This window comes from Pinus tabuliformis, chromosome Q, assembly GCF_031772625.1.
Source record: "Pinus tabuliformis cultivar Carrire ecotype Pingquan chromosome Q, CPIR1, whole genome shotgun sequence".
NCBI classification, from domain to species: Eukaryota; Viridiplantae; Streptophyta; class Pinopsida; order Pinales; family Pinaceae; genus Pinus; species Pinus tabuliformis.
This window is the reverse complement of record NC_142296.1, coordinates 1305334115-1305350358: the sequence shown is the minus strand read 5'-3', so window position 1 is coordinate 1305350358 and position 16244 is coordinate 1305334115. Positions and strand designations below refer to the sequence as shown.

At 41.1% G+C, this 16244-nt stretch overlaps 1 protein-coding gene across 3 annotated transcripts in view; it reads left to right on the top strand.

The window, feature by feature from the left end:
- Positions 1 to 16244, top strand: part of LOC149224626 (putative serine/threonine protein kinase IRE4) — a 472510-nt gene that overhangs the window by 182384 nt on the left and 273882 nt on the right. For all 3 annotated transcript variants that reach the window (XR_016249525.1, XM_089386195.1, XM_089386193.1), the window contains exon 10: positions 16011 to 16215. Coding sequence is in view for 2 of the 3 variants with exons in the window: in XM_089386195.1 (XP_089242321.1) it covers positions 16011 to 16215 (205 nt within the window). In the remaining variant the exon portion in view is untranslated. The remainder of the gene's footprint in view (positions 1 to 16010; positions 16216 to 16244) is intronic.

The window sequence follows — 16244 nt, the reverse complement described above, 5'->3', positions numbered from 1 at the left end:
GAGTGTATTTCTTCACTTGCCTTGTGCAAGTCGAGGTGCTATCTTTCATATCACCTCCTGTACTCTTTCCATTACTCAGTATAATAAAATGGCTTAACATTTCTCTTTGCATTTCTTGAGTATCTGCTTATATTTCATGTATACATTATTGTATGTTGCACTACTGTTATTTTTATCTCTTGAGAGTCCATCTCTGGTTGGGGTTCGCTTGTGTTTGAGTGATATTTCTTGAAAGGGGATATTACATGTTGACTCCGCTGCCTACACCTACCTACAAGTCAGTGAGAAAAGCCTTCAACCACACAAGGTGTGGTTGGTGGCAGGGAACTCAGAGAAGGGGCTGTCACACTAATCCCGACTCTGTCCGTTTGAGCTATCTCCTAGGTTAGCTAAGGGGGGTGGTCCCTAATGAAAACTTAAGTTAAAAAGGATGTGAGTTTCTAGGAGGATTGTTAGAGTTAAATAGATTCTCTTTAAGATTTATAAGCAAAAAATTGATATGAACAATAACCATCATAAGATAAGCATGAAATACATAAACAACCAGTGCCTTCCAAGTACTTTATCTTTAATAAATGAAATTGTATTTGCTTAGAATGAAGTGAAATGCTTTCAAATGGAAAGCCAAAATAATCTTGAAAAGTGAAACAAAATAATCTTGAAAAGTGAAATAATAAAATTGTTAGCACTAAATATTATAAATGCTTTCAAGATGAACAAGTCTACAAATCAAAGCATGGAAACTATCTTGCTCAAAATGATACAAAAAAACTCAAATGCTAGACCAAGATGACAACATGCAATTAAGTTTGCAACCCAAAATAATAGTACTTGAAAGTGAAATCAACGATTCATGATAATATGCAATTAAACCAAAAGATGAGTCAATTTCCAAGGACAAGAAAATTAAACTTGTTGCAAAATTAAAAGAGATTACAATGCTTGCATCCAAAGTGCCTCTTGAAATAAGATTTGCATATGAAACTTTAAACCAAAGCAAATGTAATGGAATGAGCTCTTGGTTTATTTTATTAATTAGTGTCAAGGCAAAGTTACAATTGAACTCTAGTCCTCAAACCTCATCCTCACCCAAATGTTTGGATCTCACAATGAGGAGTCAATAGAGGTAGAGGTTTCTTAAAAGTCTATTTAACCAACTTAAGTTGGAGGTAAGTTTTAAATAGGGTTGGGGTCTTCCTATACTAAAATGCCTAGGTGAAGTGCAAATTGTGTTAATTCCCCAAATTAAACTAATGTTTCATGCAAATGCTTCAAAGAGAAATAGTTTGCAAAACTTGAGAGCGTATGCATGTGGGAATTTAAATACAAGATTAGTAAAAATTTGCATGTGGGAATTTAAATACAAGATTAGTAAAAATTTGCATGTGGAGTGAAATGTATTGATCTTAAGCATGCACAATATGAAATTTAAAAGCTAGAAAGCTAAGAGAAAACTAAAAGCGAGATTAGGCCATCCACAAGAATCCCTTCTCTAAATGAGGAAGGGGGATGCCATGGGAAAAATCAGAAGCTCCCTCCAACAAATTTTTTATATGTTTTATTAGCGCTTAAATAGGGTAAAAATGCCTCTATGAAGGCAGCCCACAATACGAGAGATATCTTTACAAAGACGAGACCTTAACAAAGTTAGACTCTCCCCAAAAATATAACAACAACAAACTTGAAGATGGAAAAAACTCTCCAAAAGAGATTCACAAGGCTCAAAAGGCCCACGGCCTCGATGAGTTTGCAACTCTCTCCCAAGTGCTTATGGCCTCCCTAGAAATCAGTCTTTGGATAGCGTGAGGGAGTCCTGCATACACGAGTGAGTAGTTTTCCAAAGCTTCTCCTCAAGCTCCTTGCTGCCCAATGCTCAAGCCTATGGGCTACAAAACAGAAAAAATACCAATTGTCAGTGTGAAATTAGGAAAAAGAAACCAAAACTAAACTTAGAATTTAATTTGCTCAAGTAATGGGAGTGAACCCCATATTTGCTTAGCTTTAGAAATGACTCTTGAATGAGATATAACTTTGAAAGTACTAGAAGAAATTAAACACAATAGCAGTAGTATGAAAAGACATCACCTCATAACCCCTAGAGAACACCAGCCTGATAGCCGCAAAGTCTTGATTGTGTTAAAAAAGTATGCAAGTACAAAATGACAGAGTTTCTTCAAGCCCAATAGCTTATTACATGATACAATATGAGAGTCCATGGCTTTATTATATAGAGAGTTGGGAGCAAATCCTAATGATGAATGCTAATGACAAATGACATTGGAGCCAATCCCAATATAGAAGTATTTAAACAAGTGGCATGAGGTGACAATCCCAAAGAGAAATTCAAATTTGTTGAATGGAGCTCCAATGCCAAGTGTAAAAATCGAATCTGGCAAGTGGACATCATTTTCTTCTTCCGTTTTATGCCAAATTTGAATTTTATGATACAATAACAAATGTATATTGGTGGTAACCCATGAGGGGACAATTTCCCACAAAAATCTCTACCAAATATTCTCCCAAATCCTCCAAATGTGCATTAACTTCACAAATTCAAATTTCCAAGTAAGCAAGTTTCTCTTTTAATGCTAGAAATTTGATTTTATTTGAGCACATGTCTTTTCCTTGATTTTAGGTGTCCACATCATCTTGTGACTTCAATTTAACTCTCCCATAATTTTCCAACTTATTTTCACGACATTTAACATGTGTGGATATTTATTTTTCTCCATTTATTTAATTTCTGGCTTAATTAATTGCCAGATTTCCCACTGAACTTAAGAAAAGTGGGGTTTGAGGGTTCAAAACACATTTCGAACCCATCAAAGTGTGTCATAGTAGAAAGTTGAGGGCGAAAGGTGCAAATTTCATTACTCATACCCTATACAACATCTCTAGGCATTACTTATTACATTACAAGTATAATTTTATTAGCAATTTCGGCAGTTCGGAAAATCAAAAAAATTAAAAAATAACTACCTAGACCTAACCAAATTCCACGAAATTTTTTGTGTGATCTAGTATGGTAATATACATCGACTCTAGACCTTAAGATGTGTTAAGGGCTCAACCTTCAAACCGTCACCCCAACTTTGGGTAAAACGTGAGTGAAAAACCCAGAAAATTATCTGCCTCTGAAAAAAGAATGGATAATTAACCAGATTAAAAAACACTCAAAGGTGTACTCGTTTTGTTAAGTTATGGTGTGTTCTATGCTTGTAGCAGTTTACTTCTTTTTCTTATTATATTCCACTGATTAGCAATCACATGTACGTAAAGTGCAGATAGAACATTAAACGATCGACAGAAAACAAGCCAAGACAAGAGACACAAGATGTGGCGGCTAGCCAGGGACAAACCCCACAATGTGTGGGGAAACCCTTTGATCAAATCTTTTTTTATCTTCAATAACTCAGCAGAGAGAAATAGTACAATAAATCTGATTTATATCAGTAGAAGCAAACCCTAGATCAGCGGCATCAGCATTAGCGGCTTCATCATTAAAACTAGGGCAGACGATATCTCATAAACCGACCGTCGGATCGACTTGATTCCACCACCAAAAGTTGCGACTTTTAGAGGAGGTTCAGATGAACCTACAGTGCAATTTAGATGAGGAGATCTTGTAGTCCACGCAGGTCAAACTTTACTTCTTCTGTTGCAGCTTCAGTTTTGGTAGCTTCCGGCTTCACATGTGTGAGGGAGAGACCCTTTTCTGCGCAGTAGAGAAGAGACTCTTTTCTGCGTAGTAGAGAGAGAGATGTGATGAGATGAGTGAGTCCAAATGAGGAAAAGTCCTCTTATATTTATACACAACATTGGTGTTTGAATAGATGTGACTGTTGGGCTTCTGAGCCTACATGAGCTGTAGGTCGGCTAGATAATAATTCCATAATCAAAATAAATTCATATCTCCATGAATACTTATCGGAATTGGATGATCTTTATATCAATCCTAAACCTCTCACGAGGGGAATCTAATAAAAATATTATCATCCATGAATAAGATGACCCACATGAAGTTTTGCCCTAGTTGCCAATTTTAACACTCCCTCTCAACTAGGGAGAACTTCATCTGCAATCTGTTTATCGGTTGTTACTATTCATCCATCAAATGCACTGCCCTGTACAGCCTGATCCTTGCCCCGCTCTGCTCTATTCTGCCTATTCTTCTTTGTCTTGTACTGCCTTGTACTGATCTGTACGGCTCTGCTCTGTTATGCGTTGCTCTGCTTTGTTCTGTTCTGCTCTGCTTTTGTCCGAATTATGAAGAAGAAGAAATGATCGAGGATGTATCATACTGACTCAAAGTTAGTCTCAGAGTATGTACCACTGGTCCCAGACCAGTGTCAACCAACCCGAAGTCAGCATCATAGTGAGTACAACTCCACTGGTCCCAGACCAGTATCATCCTCCACTGAGTCAAAGTCAGTCTCAGAGTGCGTACCACTGGTCCCAGAGCAGTCTCAACCGACCTGAACTCAGCTTCATAGTAAGTACCACTGGTCCCAGACCAGTATCGTAGTCTCAGAGAGTGTACTACTGGTCTTAGACTAGTCTCAACCGACCCGAAGTCAGCGTCATAGTATGTACCACTCTCACTGGTCCCAGACCAGTATTGCACTGACACGAAGTCAGTCTCAGAGTATGTACCACTGGTCCCAGACCAGTCTCAGCCAACCCGAAGTCAGTGTCATAGTATGGTACAACTACTACCACTGGTTCTAGACCAGTATCATTGATCCCAGATCAATGGAGGTCATCCTAGCGTAGGGAGTACGGTAGATACAACGATGCGTCCATTGGTGCTACTATGGTCCCTAACTTCATTTCCCTGCTCATTGATCAGATGAGAGGTACTTACCATGAGTCCCAGACTGCATGGGTAGGATGCCTCGACAGGAGAACTAATCAATCCTGTCCTCACAGGAGAATACATCAATCTTGCTACTATCGCCATGGAGAACACATCAATCCAGGCTGCCATGGAGAACATATCAATCTAGGCCTCACAGGAGAACACATCAATCCTGCTACAGTCGCCATGGAGAACCCATCAATCCAGGCCTCACAGGAGAACACATCAATCCTGCTACAATCGCCATGGAGAACACATCAATCCAGGCCTCACAGGAGAACACATCAATCCTGCTACAGTCGCCACAGAGAACACATCAATCAAGGCTTCGCAGGAGAACACATCAATCCTGCTACAATCGCCATGGAGAACACATCAATCCAGGCCTCACAGGAGAACACATCAATCCTGCTACAATCACCATGGAGAACACATCAATCCAGGCCTCACAGGAGAACACATCATCCTGCTACACAGGAGAGCGAATCATCCTGTTCCACAAGAGAGCGAATCATCTTGTCTCGCAAGAGAGCGAATCATCTTGTTCCAATGTGCACCACCACGGGAGGGTGAGTCACCCTGTGGTCGCATGTTGCTCCAGTAAGAACTGCAAGCCCTCAGAGCTCCCAGAGCTCACTGTACGCAACATGCAGGACCCTTGTACAAGGGTTTCTTGACGACTCCAAGTCGTTTGGGAAAATCACAGATTAGATCTTTCCTTGGGGCTTTGACAAGGTGTATCAACCTGTACATCATCTTAATGCGATGGAGCCTCCTTGCTCATTGACTTACCATATCCCAGATGATGTCTATCTGCTGGAGCAATCAACGAGTACGGGATTCCTCAATAATCGAATCCCACCTCTGGTTGTTACAGAGAATCACAGTGATATCCAATGTAAATCCAAACAGCTCACTGAAGAGCTTTCGCAACCATACTGCATCACAGGAGGCCATGCTAGCAGCAATATATTCTGCTTCGGCGGTGCTTAAGGCCATCGACTTCTGCTTCCTGCTCATGCAGGATATCGAAGCAGATCCCAAGGTGAAATAGCACCCGGAAGTGCTCTTATGGTCCACCACACTGCCTGCCCAATCAGCATCAGTATATCCAAGTAGTCTCACATCTCCGACAGTGTATCTTAACCCATTAGTAATTGTGCCACGAAGATATCTTAGAAGATTCTTGGCATCAATCCAATGAGGCTCAACCAAATATGTGCTCACAATGCTAACTGAAAAACATATGTTCGGACGGAGGTTCACTAAGAACATCAACGCGAATGAGTTTTTGAAACTCAGAGGCATTTCCCAAATCTGGTCCGACATCACTACTATATAACTTCTGAAAGTTAAGATCCTCAAGGTAGTCACAGGCTTGCAGTCCATCATACCAAATTTTTTCAGAATCTTCACCACATATTTTGCTTGAGATAGGATAATTTCCCTTGGCTTCTGCCACACTTCAAGTCCTTGGTTCTTCATTTCAAATTCAGAAGCCAACTCCCTCTTACATTTGTGAATGAGAGGGTTTGCACCTGTTAGAAAGAGGTCATCCACATACAACACCAGTATGAGAGGCTTGTCATCTTCAACCTTAAAGTAAAGGTTAGGATCAACTTCATTCCTAGTGAATCCTAACTTCATCGAGTAGCTATCGATCCTCTCATACCATGCTCGGGGTGCTTGCTTCAGCCCATAGAGAGCCTTCTACAACCTGTATACATGAGATTTTCAATCATAAATCTCAAATCCTTCAGGTTGCTCCACATAAACATCTTCTTTGATCGAGCCATGCAAGAACGCGATCTTGACATCCATTTGGTGTAGATTCCATCCTTGTGAAGTGGCAAGGGCTATGATCGAGCGCATGGTCGTATATCTGGCAACAGGTGCAAATATCTCATCATAGTCTATACCTTCCTTCTGGGAGAAACCACGAGCAATAAAACGAGCCTTATACTTTTCCGTACTTCCATCTGTTGCATTCTTTATCTTGTAAAGCCATTTTGAAGTAAAAATTGTCTTGTCCAGGGTCTAGGAACTACTTCCCAGACATCATTCTCCATAATAGACTCATATTCTATGGTCATAGCATCCGTCCATACTTGATGCTTGATGACATCTGAGAATGGTGAAGGCTCATTTTTGTTGATCGTTCTCATGATGATCAAGTATCCCTAATACTTGTTAGGTTTCTTACTTTGACGAAAGGTTCCTCAGGTTGCAGCATGTCCTTCAGCGTCATCTAGTATCCCCCTAAGCCATGAAGGTCTCTTCCTAGAAGAGGAAGGCTCATGTGGATGAGGATCAATCGGATCCATGGGTTCTTCTACATCAGGCATTGATTCATTATGCTTTTCTTTCGGTTCCCTGGTGTTGGCTTCTAGAGAGCTCCTCAAAGTCAGAAGATTGTCGACCTTGCTGAGAGCCATATCTTCGTCAAAGGTGACATCATGACTAATCACGACTTCCCTTTGACCGACTACATAGATTCTATAGCCTTTAGTATTTTCACCATATCCCACGAAAATTCCTTTCTTTCTAGATGCACCCAATTTATTTCTTATCTCTTTCGGCACATGAAAATATACAAGGCTTGCAATTTTTTTTTTTGAAACATCAGGTTTCTTACTGGTGAACATTTCTTCAGGAGTCTTGTAACCCAATGTTTGATGAGGGCATTGATTTTGTACATATACGACGGTGTTTGTAGTTTCAGCCCATAGAAACTTCGGAAGTCTTTGATCATGTAGCATGGCCCGGACAGCTTCCACAATTGTACGGTTCTTCCTTCCCGCCACACCATTCTACTCAGGAGTATGTGGTGTAGTAGTCTCCCTCTTAATGCCAGTGTCAGATATGCCTGAGTGAACCAACTATAATATATCGCAGGTCTTGCTTTGGCTTGAGGGGAATGGTCCCCTTTTGAGCTTTCCTTCGGCACATCCTAGACATACACCTTCTTTCTCTACCCGAAATTCGAACATCCTTGTCACCATTTGTCTTACACCGAGTATAGCTTTGTAATGAAGGGGGGCAAACCTCCGGTGCCAAAGTTCGGACTGAAGAGATGTGTCATAAGACATGACACCTAGCGGACTTCCATCGACCTGATATAATGAATCAACACTAAACCCAAGAGTAAAGGCATCTTTAACATTATTTTTCCATATACGTATCTTGCCATGACTGAAGGTTACCTTGTAGCCTTTGTCTTCCATTTCCGAGATGGACACCAGGTTCTTTTTGAGGTCAGGTGTATTTAATACATCCTGGAATTTCTAGCCTTCTTGAGTGATTGTCTGTTAGTCCCCTATACTACTAGTGTAACCCCTAGAGATAGAAGGACATATCAAGAAGAAAAAGGTTCAAGCAGTGAAAGATCACATCGAGCATCAACAACAAATTCTCCAACTTTTAAAGGATAATGCCACTTCGGTGCAAAATCAGACGAAACAACAGGTAGATCAACATCGTAGTGAAAATGTTTTGATGTAGGTGATTGGGTATTTTTATTGCTACATCTCAAGCAAGCTATTTATGAGAAGGAAATGTTGGCAATACTACATGCACTTAAAAAATGGCGACCTTACCGAATGGGAAGACTCTTTAAGGATGAGGATGTGGAAGCATTGTTTTGTGCTATTTCTATTATCCAACCAGATTGGATAAACGAAGCAAGGGATGAATGGAAGAAGGACGAAGAAGTATGGCCACTTATTCAAAAGTTGCAAAAGATCCCAATTCAAACAATATTGCCAGAAATTGAAGAGGAAGGAAAAATCATATTGGAACCTGGAGCAGTCACAGAAACAAGAACCCGAAAGCTACGAAATCGATAAATTTCAGAGTATCTCATCAAATGGAAGAACTTACCCGCTGAAGATTCCACATGGGAGGACAAGGATTTTATACAGAAGCATCAAGAACTATTCAAGCGTTGAGGATAACGCTTTTTGAAGGAGAGGGGCATGTTAGGCTCCTATACTACTAGTGTAAACCCTTATTGTTATTAGTACAACCCACTTATTATATTGATGTACCCATGTAGTGCCCATATTGTTACTATTGTGCCCCATAGAAGCCCACTATTGTTATTATTGTGCCCTTACATTATTATTGTTATGTCGGCTCTGATTATGTTATGACCCCTTAGACTCCTATATATAGAAAGGAGGTCTTTTCATTTGTATCATCAAAGAATTGTTCATTTATGTAATGTAAAGGAGGTTGCCCCCTCGAAGAGGCTGAATTCTAAGGCGTTGATCTATCTTTTCTTGAGCTGGTTTCATAACATTGTCCTCTTCCTTGATTACCAGCTCTCCTCTTACCTTTTCTATTGAATTTGTCATTCCTTTGATTGCCATCAGAGGGATTTTGATCATTGTCACGGTGAGAGTCCTTTCTATCAGGGCATTCCCTTGCATAGTGACCTGCTTTATTGCAAATGTAACATCATCTTTTTCTTCCACCCTTAGGTCCAACCTTTCCTTTTGATTTAGTCCCGGAATTATTTCTTTTCTTAGCATGAGAAGAAAAGGCAGCAGGAGGACCTTTAGGCATGAGTATTTCTTGCTCTTCTTCCCTTGTTTCTTCTTGAATGCATTTAGCCATTAATTCCTCGAAACTAGGAATTACATTATTGTTTAGAAGAGTAGTCCTGAACACGTACCATTTGGATGGTAATCCTCCAAGAGTTGTGAGTGCCATTTCTCTGTTAGTACTAGTCTCCCCAATAGATAGGAGATTGATCTCGGTGATTCTTAAGAAGTATGCTTGCATACTCTCATTTTTACCCTTCTTGATTTGCATCATTAACTTTAAATAAATTCACCAGTCTATCGTAGATTTCCTTGGAGGTGTTCAGGTCAGAGATGTAGACCACCAAGTGCTTGTCGATAGAGTCCCGGATGATCTTTTGTTTTGACTTCTCCGTTTTCCATTTGTTCCATGCAGCAGCGGATGCATTTGATGGAGGCTCAAAAATATTGCCTCTTACATGGTCCAACACTCCTTGATCTTCTAGGGTTAGATCGATAGACATCTTCCATCCGTGATAGTCAGCTTTCTCACGGAGCTTGTCTTCGGCAGGAAAGAGTGTTGAGGACCCCATCGTTCTTTTAGGATAGCCTTTGCCAATCTTCTCTTCGGTGATTGCTCTTGCTCTTGTTCGGGCTTTGTCTTCACCTCAGCTCTGATACCATGTTAAGTTATGGTATGTTCTATGCTTGTAGCAGTTTACTTCTTTTTCTTATTATATTCCATAGATTAGCAATCACATGTATGTAAAGTAAAGTGCAGATAGAAATTAAACGATCGACAGAAAACAAGCCAAGACAAGAGACACAAAATGTGGCGGCTAGCCAGGGACAAACCCCACAATGTGTGGGGAAACCCTTTGATCAAATCTTCTTTTATCTTCAATAACTCAGCAGAGAGAAATAGTACAATAAATCTGATTTATATCAGTAGAAGCAAACCCTAGATCAACAGCATCAGCATTAGCGGCTTCATCATCAAAACTAGGGCAGATGATATCTCATAAATCGACCGTCGGATTGGCTTGATTCCACCACCGAAAGTTGCGGCTTTCAAAGGAGGTTCAAATGAACCTACAGTGCAATCCAAATGAGGATATCCTCTAGTCCACGCAGGTCAAACTTTGCTTCTGCAGTTGCAGCTTCAGTTTCGGCAGCGTCCGGCTTCACATGTGTGAGGGAGAGACCCTTTTCTGCGCAGTAGAGAAGAGACTCTTTTCTGCGTAGTAGAGAGAGAGAGATGTGATGAGATGAGTGAGTCCAAATGAGGAAAAGTCCTCCTATATTTATACATGACGTTGGTGTTTGAATAAATGTGACTGTTGGGCTTCTGAGCCTACATGAGTTGTAGGTCGGCTTGATAATAATTCTATAATCAAAATAAATTCATATCTCCATGAATACTTATCGGAATCGGATGATCTTTATATCAATCCTACACCTCTCGACGAGGGGAATCTAATAAAATTATTATCATCCATGAATAAGATGACCCACATGAAGTTTTGCCCTAGTTTCCAATTTTAACACGTTTGCTGATTGAGTCCGAACATCCTAGGCTTGTTACAGACTTAAAAACTCATCATTATTAATATCACTTATTACAATTCCCAACTCATCATTATTAATATCACTTATTACAATTCCCCGTAGGGTGTGGAATCTGGGTACAAGAAAGATGATGAGAAGATAGAAGTAGAGTTAGAAAACTCTGTTGACTGATGATATCTGATGGTACAAGTATCCTTTGGATCATCCTTGGGCATGGAGTCTTCATATAATCATTAGGTGCCACTCCAGTGGTCAATAGGTCCCTAAGTCTAAACTTAGGAAAATAAAAATAATAATGTGTATTAATATAAAATGGGTGAGAAAGTTCTAAGTGACGAGGATCAAGCCAGTTCTAATTTTAGTCGTTGATTACGGACTTAATCTCGACCGTTGAATCGTCAACAGGAAAAGTATAAGAGGAGGCTTGAGGGCCAGTTGGAGATACACTAAGAGAGATAAAGATTTCGATTTTTTGAGGCAGGGTTTGTTAAGGAAATCGAGTTGGTGATCAGTTGCAATGAGGGGTAGTTCAGAAGGAGGCTGAAGAATACATAGTAGAGAGGCAGTGCAGTGTCGGGAGAGACAATGTAGGCCCAGGAGGGGCTGATGCAGAGGCCGTAGGAGCTGACGCAGAGGGTTGTAGAGGCTGACGCAAAAGCCGTAGAGGCTGACAAAGAAGTCATAGAGGGTTTCAGAGGCAGCGCTGGGAGAAGATCAACAGATTTTGAGCCAGGAGAGGGTGACACAGATCTTGAAGGAGTGATGCAGTTCCAGTGTAGTGCTTGGAGCAGCTTTTGCTATCCAGCATAGGGAAAAGCCATAGTCAATGTAGGGTTTGATCATTCGGTTGCTGATTTGCCGAATATGTATCTTTAGATAGATGTACTATTGCTGAGGATATTCTCTTTTCGGCGAGCCATTTCTGGCACCCTAGTTGTATTCATGAAATCTGCTTAACACTACAAACCCTCTATATGTTGCACCGATTTTCCCGAATAGGGTTTTTCTGGGGACGATTGTCCAAAAATAACGGTGTCCCTTGTGTTATTGTCTCAGTTTATTTCAGTGCATGATCTGTAAATTTGTGAAGGCTGCAATAGTATTTACTTCGATGTTTATGCAATTAAATAACTTGTTAATGTAAAGAACAAGTAGGAGACTGTAAACTAGTATTAGCAGTAGGGGTTTTTGATTTGTTAGATTCAAAATTTTTCACATGGTATCAGAGCGATTGCAGATCATAGATGACTGAAGACTCCAGCCAAGAAATCCAGAGAATTTGCATCAAAAAGGCCGCTGTCTCGAGTGACAACGCTGTTCCAGAGCCAGAGACGCAGAAGGATGAGTGACGCAGTGTAGAGAAGGTGACACAGAGGCTCACGCAGTGCTTGCGTCAAGACTCTAAGCCAAGTGAAGGTGAAGCAGTGGCTGGGAGGATCCCACGTAGTAGCTGTGTCCGCTGTTCAGGCATGCGCAGAGGCAGAGGGGTCATATCAGGCTTACGCAGTGCCAAGTCATCTTTCTGAGCCAGGAAGGATTGACGCAATGGCCAGGAGGAGATGATCTAGCTCTCACTGTGATTGCATAGAGCTAGAAGGGCTCAGATTGTTCAGTTGCCGGGGCTAAGGGAGTTGAGCAGATTTCAATTTGAGGAGCTGGTGGGACGCTGTTTCTGTCAGTGCAGAATAGTGTCTAAGGAGACTGAACAAAGGTAGAGGGAAGCACTACCTCGACAGATTTCTAGCCAAGAAATCTAGATCTAGGTTGCAGCGGAAAAGGAGGATTGGAGAGGAGTGATTCGACAGTTGGCCGAAGGATTTCTGAGAGGGAAATCAAGACTTAGAGGGAGTTTAGAGAAGAGGAGCAGAGATGGCAGTGAACAGATTGAGGGATCAAGACAGATTGGACAGGGCTTCCAATTTTGTCATCTGGAAGGCTAGGATCATGGCGATCCTAGATAAACATCGCATCAAGGACTATGCCTTGAGAACAGTAGCTGTCCTAGTTGACCCAATGCAAATGAGAAGTATGAGGAGGCCCCAGGTGAAGGCGAAATGCATGATTCTAGACAGGGTCAAGGATCATGTAATAACACATATTGCCGAGAAAAATACAACAAGGGAGATGTGGTAGACACTGACCACCTTATACTAGGGCTCTTCTGTGCAGCGAAAGATGTTTTTGGAAAATCAGCTGAGGTCATATCAGATGCAGAAAGGAGAGGAGATAGATCCCTTCCTTCTCAGGTTGTAAGGGATTCACGACCAACTTACTTCCGTGGGGTCTACACCGAATCTAGATTTCATGGTCAGCACTGCCTTGAATGTAATCTCCGAGGAGTGGGAGACATTTGTCCAAAGCATTTTGGGCAGAGCGACTTTCCCCAGTTCGGAGGAGATGTGGGCAACTCTTCGACAGGAAGAGCTCAGAAGATTGACCAAGGCGGGGAGTAGCGGTAAGGGAGTTCGAATCAAGGATGAGGAGGATGCAACTCTCGCATCAGAGGGACATCAGGGGGTTCAAAAGAGGAAGAAGAAAGACATCTTCAAGGTCAAGTGCTTCAACCGTGTGGAGTTGGGACATTATGCATCTAAGTGCCCCAGGAAGAAATGCGAGGGAGAAGCTTCCGACTCAAAGGCTGCTCCAGCAAAAGCGGAGAAGGATGTCGAGGCCGATGACGATTGTGCCATGAGTGCTCATGCGCCTTTAGAGAAGAGGTGGGGAGACATAGAGCTGTAGTCAAAAGTACTACAGGATGACGGGGCAGGATCCTTGAGGTAACCAAACTCTTGGATCACATTCGGCTATGGGAGCCCTTAACGACAGTAGGATGGTGACAAGTGTCGGGTGGAGCAATGTGTGATGGAGCGACAAGGGAGTGCTGGAGTGCAAAAGTCTGTAGCAACGCAATGGAGGTTGCATCAATGTGAGAGGCACAAAAGAGTTTGCAACAACGCAGTGGCAGCAGAGGGAGCACATGATAGCAGCAGAGGTGGCTTCAGCATCACGTGAGGGCATTCTTCTGCATCCGACATTCTGTGTGAGGGCAACTTTTGCTTTTGCGCTTGTCCTTCTGGCTTTGTGTCAGGCTTGCATGGGCCCAGATTGGCCCAACGTCAGTCCTTTTGGTTGCTGCGTAGTGCACTGCCTCCACTAGCATCTCTCTGCCTCTCTGTTAGTACTCCCGAACTATCCCTGCCCCTCTACTGCAGAATGAGTACTTAGTTCGAATTCTCAGCTTTCTAGCCCCAGGAATCGAACTCCAGTTCAATTCGTTCTCTGTGCGTGTGTGTGTTTCTAAATGAACCCCAAACCTCCTTCTTATACTTTTCTCGTTGAGACTTCAATGACTGAGATTAAGTCTCTAATCAACGACTAAGATTAAAACTTGACTTGATCCGCCTTCTAGATCATTTTCATTAATACCCATTAATACTTTAATTTTCCTAAGTTTAGACTTAGGAACCCCATTAAAAATATTAATTATTTTAATAAAATACAATCCGGGTGGAATTTCACCAAACGGTTTCTGGGTTCTTTAGAACTCGTGCTTTAGCCTCTCCACCCATTTTCATGGCTAGAGCACATCCAATGCTACCAAAAGACTAACACAAACTAGGGCATGGTGCGAATTGGCCTAGAAAAAGAATTTTGGTTGCTGGAGGGATTCAACAATAGGAGAAGGTCCAGTTGCCTCAAAATCAACCTTCCATAGTGGCTAATTTCTCCATTTCAACCCCTAATTCTCTTGCCCTAGGAAAACCCTAGTTTTGCTAAGCTTCAACTTGAGGACTTTTTGAAGGTTTCATATGCCATTGGTTTGCTATTATTCATTGTTGGAAACCTTTTCTTGGCTTATTGATCCTAGGATATCCCTTTAGGCTTGCTATACCTCAAGCCCTAGGTCAATTGTGCCTTTCCTTGGTCTTACTAGAGGATGCAAATTGCCTCTCTTAGATTGATTGAGCCTTGTCCCTAAGAAGAGTCATCCTCTATAAGCCATTTGTCACTGTGTTCCTTGAACCTGGAATATCTCTCATAGGTGACCTATAAAATAGGAAGCCTCCCGTTGGTGAAAGTCCATAAAGAGCAGGGGGTAGTGGCTGTGGTGACAGTGGGCCACACCTCATTGTTGTCACTTGGTCTGGTGCTTGTCTTGTAGGGTACCCCTCTACAAGACCTGCTAGAATATGTCATTTTTAATATGTTAACTTGTATATGGTAAGTGACCTTTTTGAAGATGATAAGCTGTTGAATTGTTAATAGTGGTCTTGTTTGCATTGCATTTTGGAATTTCAATGAGATGTAAGCTTATGCGGCTTCATGTTGTTGTGGCAATTAGGTTGGCTTTACTTCAAATCACTTGCCATTGTGCTTAAAAGGGGAAACTTCATGGATCATTCAGTCTTGTTTAGAATTTCATATTCTTTGGATGCTCCAGTTTTAGTACTTATTGTATGCTATCCTTCAACCTTACGTGAGATGCTTTAATAGATTAGAACAAAAGTCATCACTGTTATGCATGTTACATGTTCGTTACTTTATAAGTTTATTGTAATAATTTTATTATTTTAATCTTTAGAGACTAGAAAAGAGAGGAACTTTAACTTATTAACGTCTCAGCCTTAGAGACAATTTTTCATTGTTATGCTTTCTTCATCTGGAGGATTATTTATTTCACTTTCTAGGGTTAGTCTGTTGGATTCTCCACTTTTTTTCTGTTTCAGCATTTACCCTTCCTTTCCTTGAACAAAAAAGTTAGGCTGCTTAGAAGATGCTGTATGTATTCCTTATTTTTGTCAAATGTTGTTCTTCCTAGTCCTGTTGACCTATTTTCATATTTCGTGGACATCAAGTTAATTTCTTTTCATTATGTTGTCACAGAAAAAGGTTCTAATAAACTTTCTATCGTTGGCGCTTGTGTATTTTGTCCTTTATGTTGTAATGAGGAACAGATTACAAGCTCCGTGATACTAGAAAAACCATCTGTATATTATTTCATATTCAACAAACAGGTATTATATGTTTAGATCACTGAACTGTTTTCTGTCTATTGCCAGCTAACTGATTTTGGGCTTTCAAAATTTGGCCTTATTAATAGTACGGATGATCTAGCTGGACCTGCTGCAAGTGGATCCATGCTACTAGAGGATCAAAGTTATGATTCTTCATCTGAAGTTCATTACAGGGAGAGGAGAAAAACTCGTTCTGCTGTTGGTACACCTGATTATCTTGCACCTGAGATTCTTCTTGGGACTGAGCATGGTAACTTATTTATCTTGAAATGGTTATGC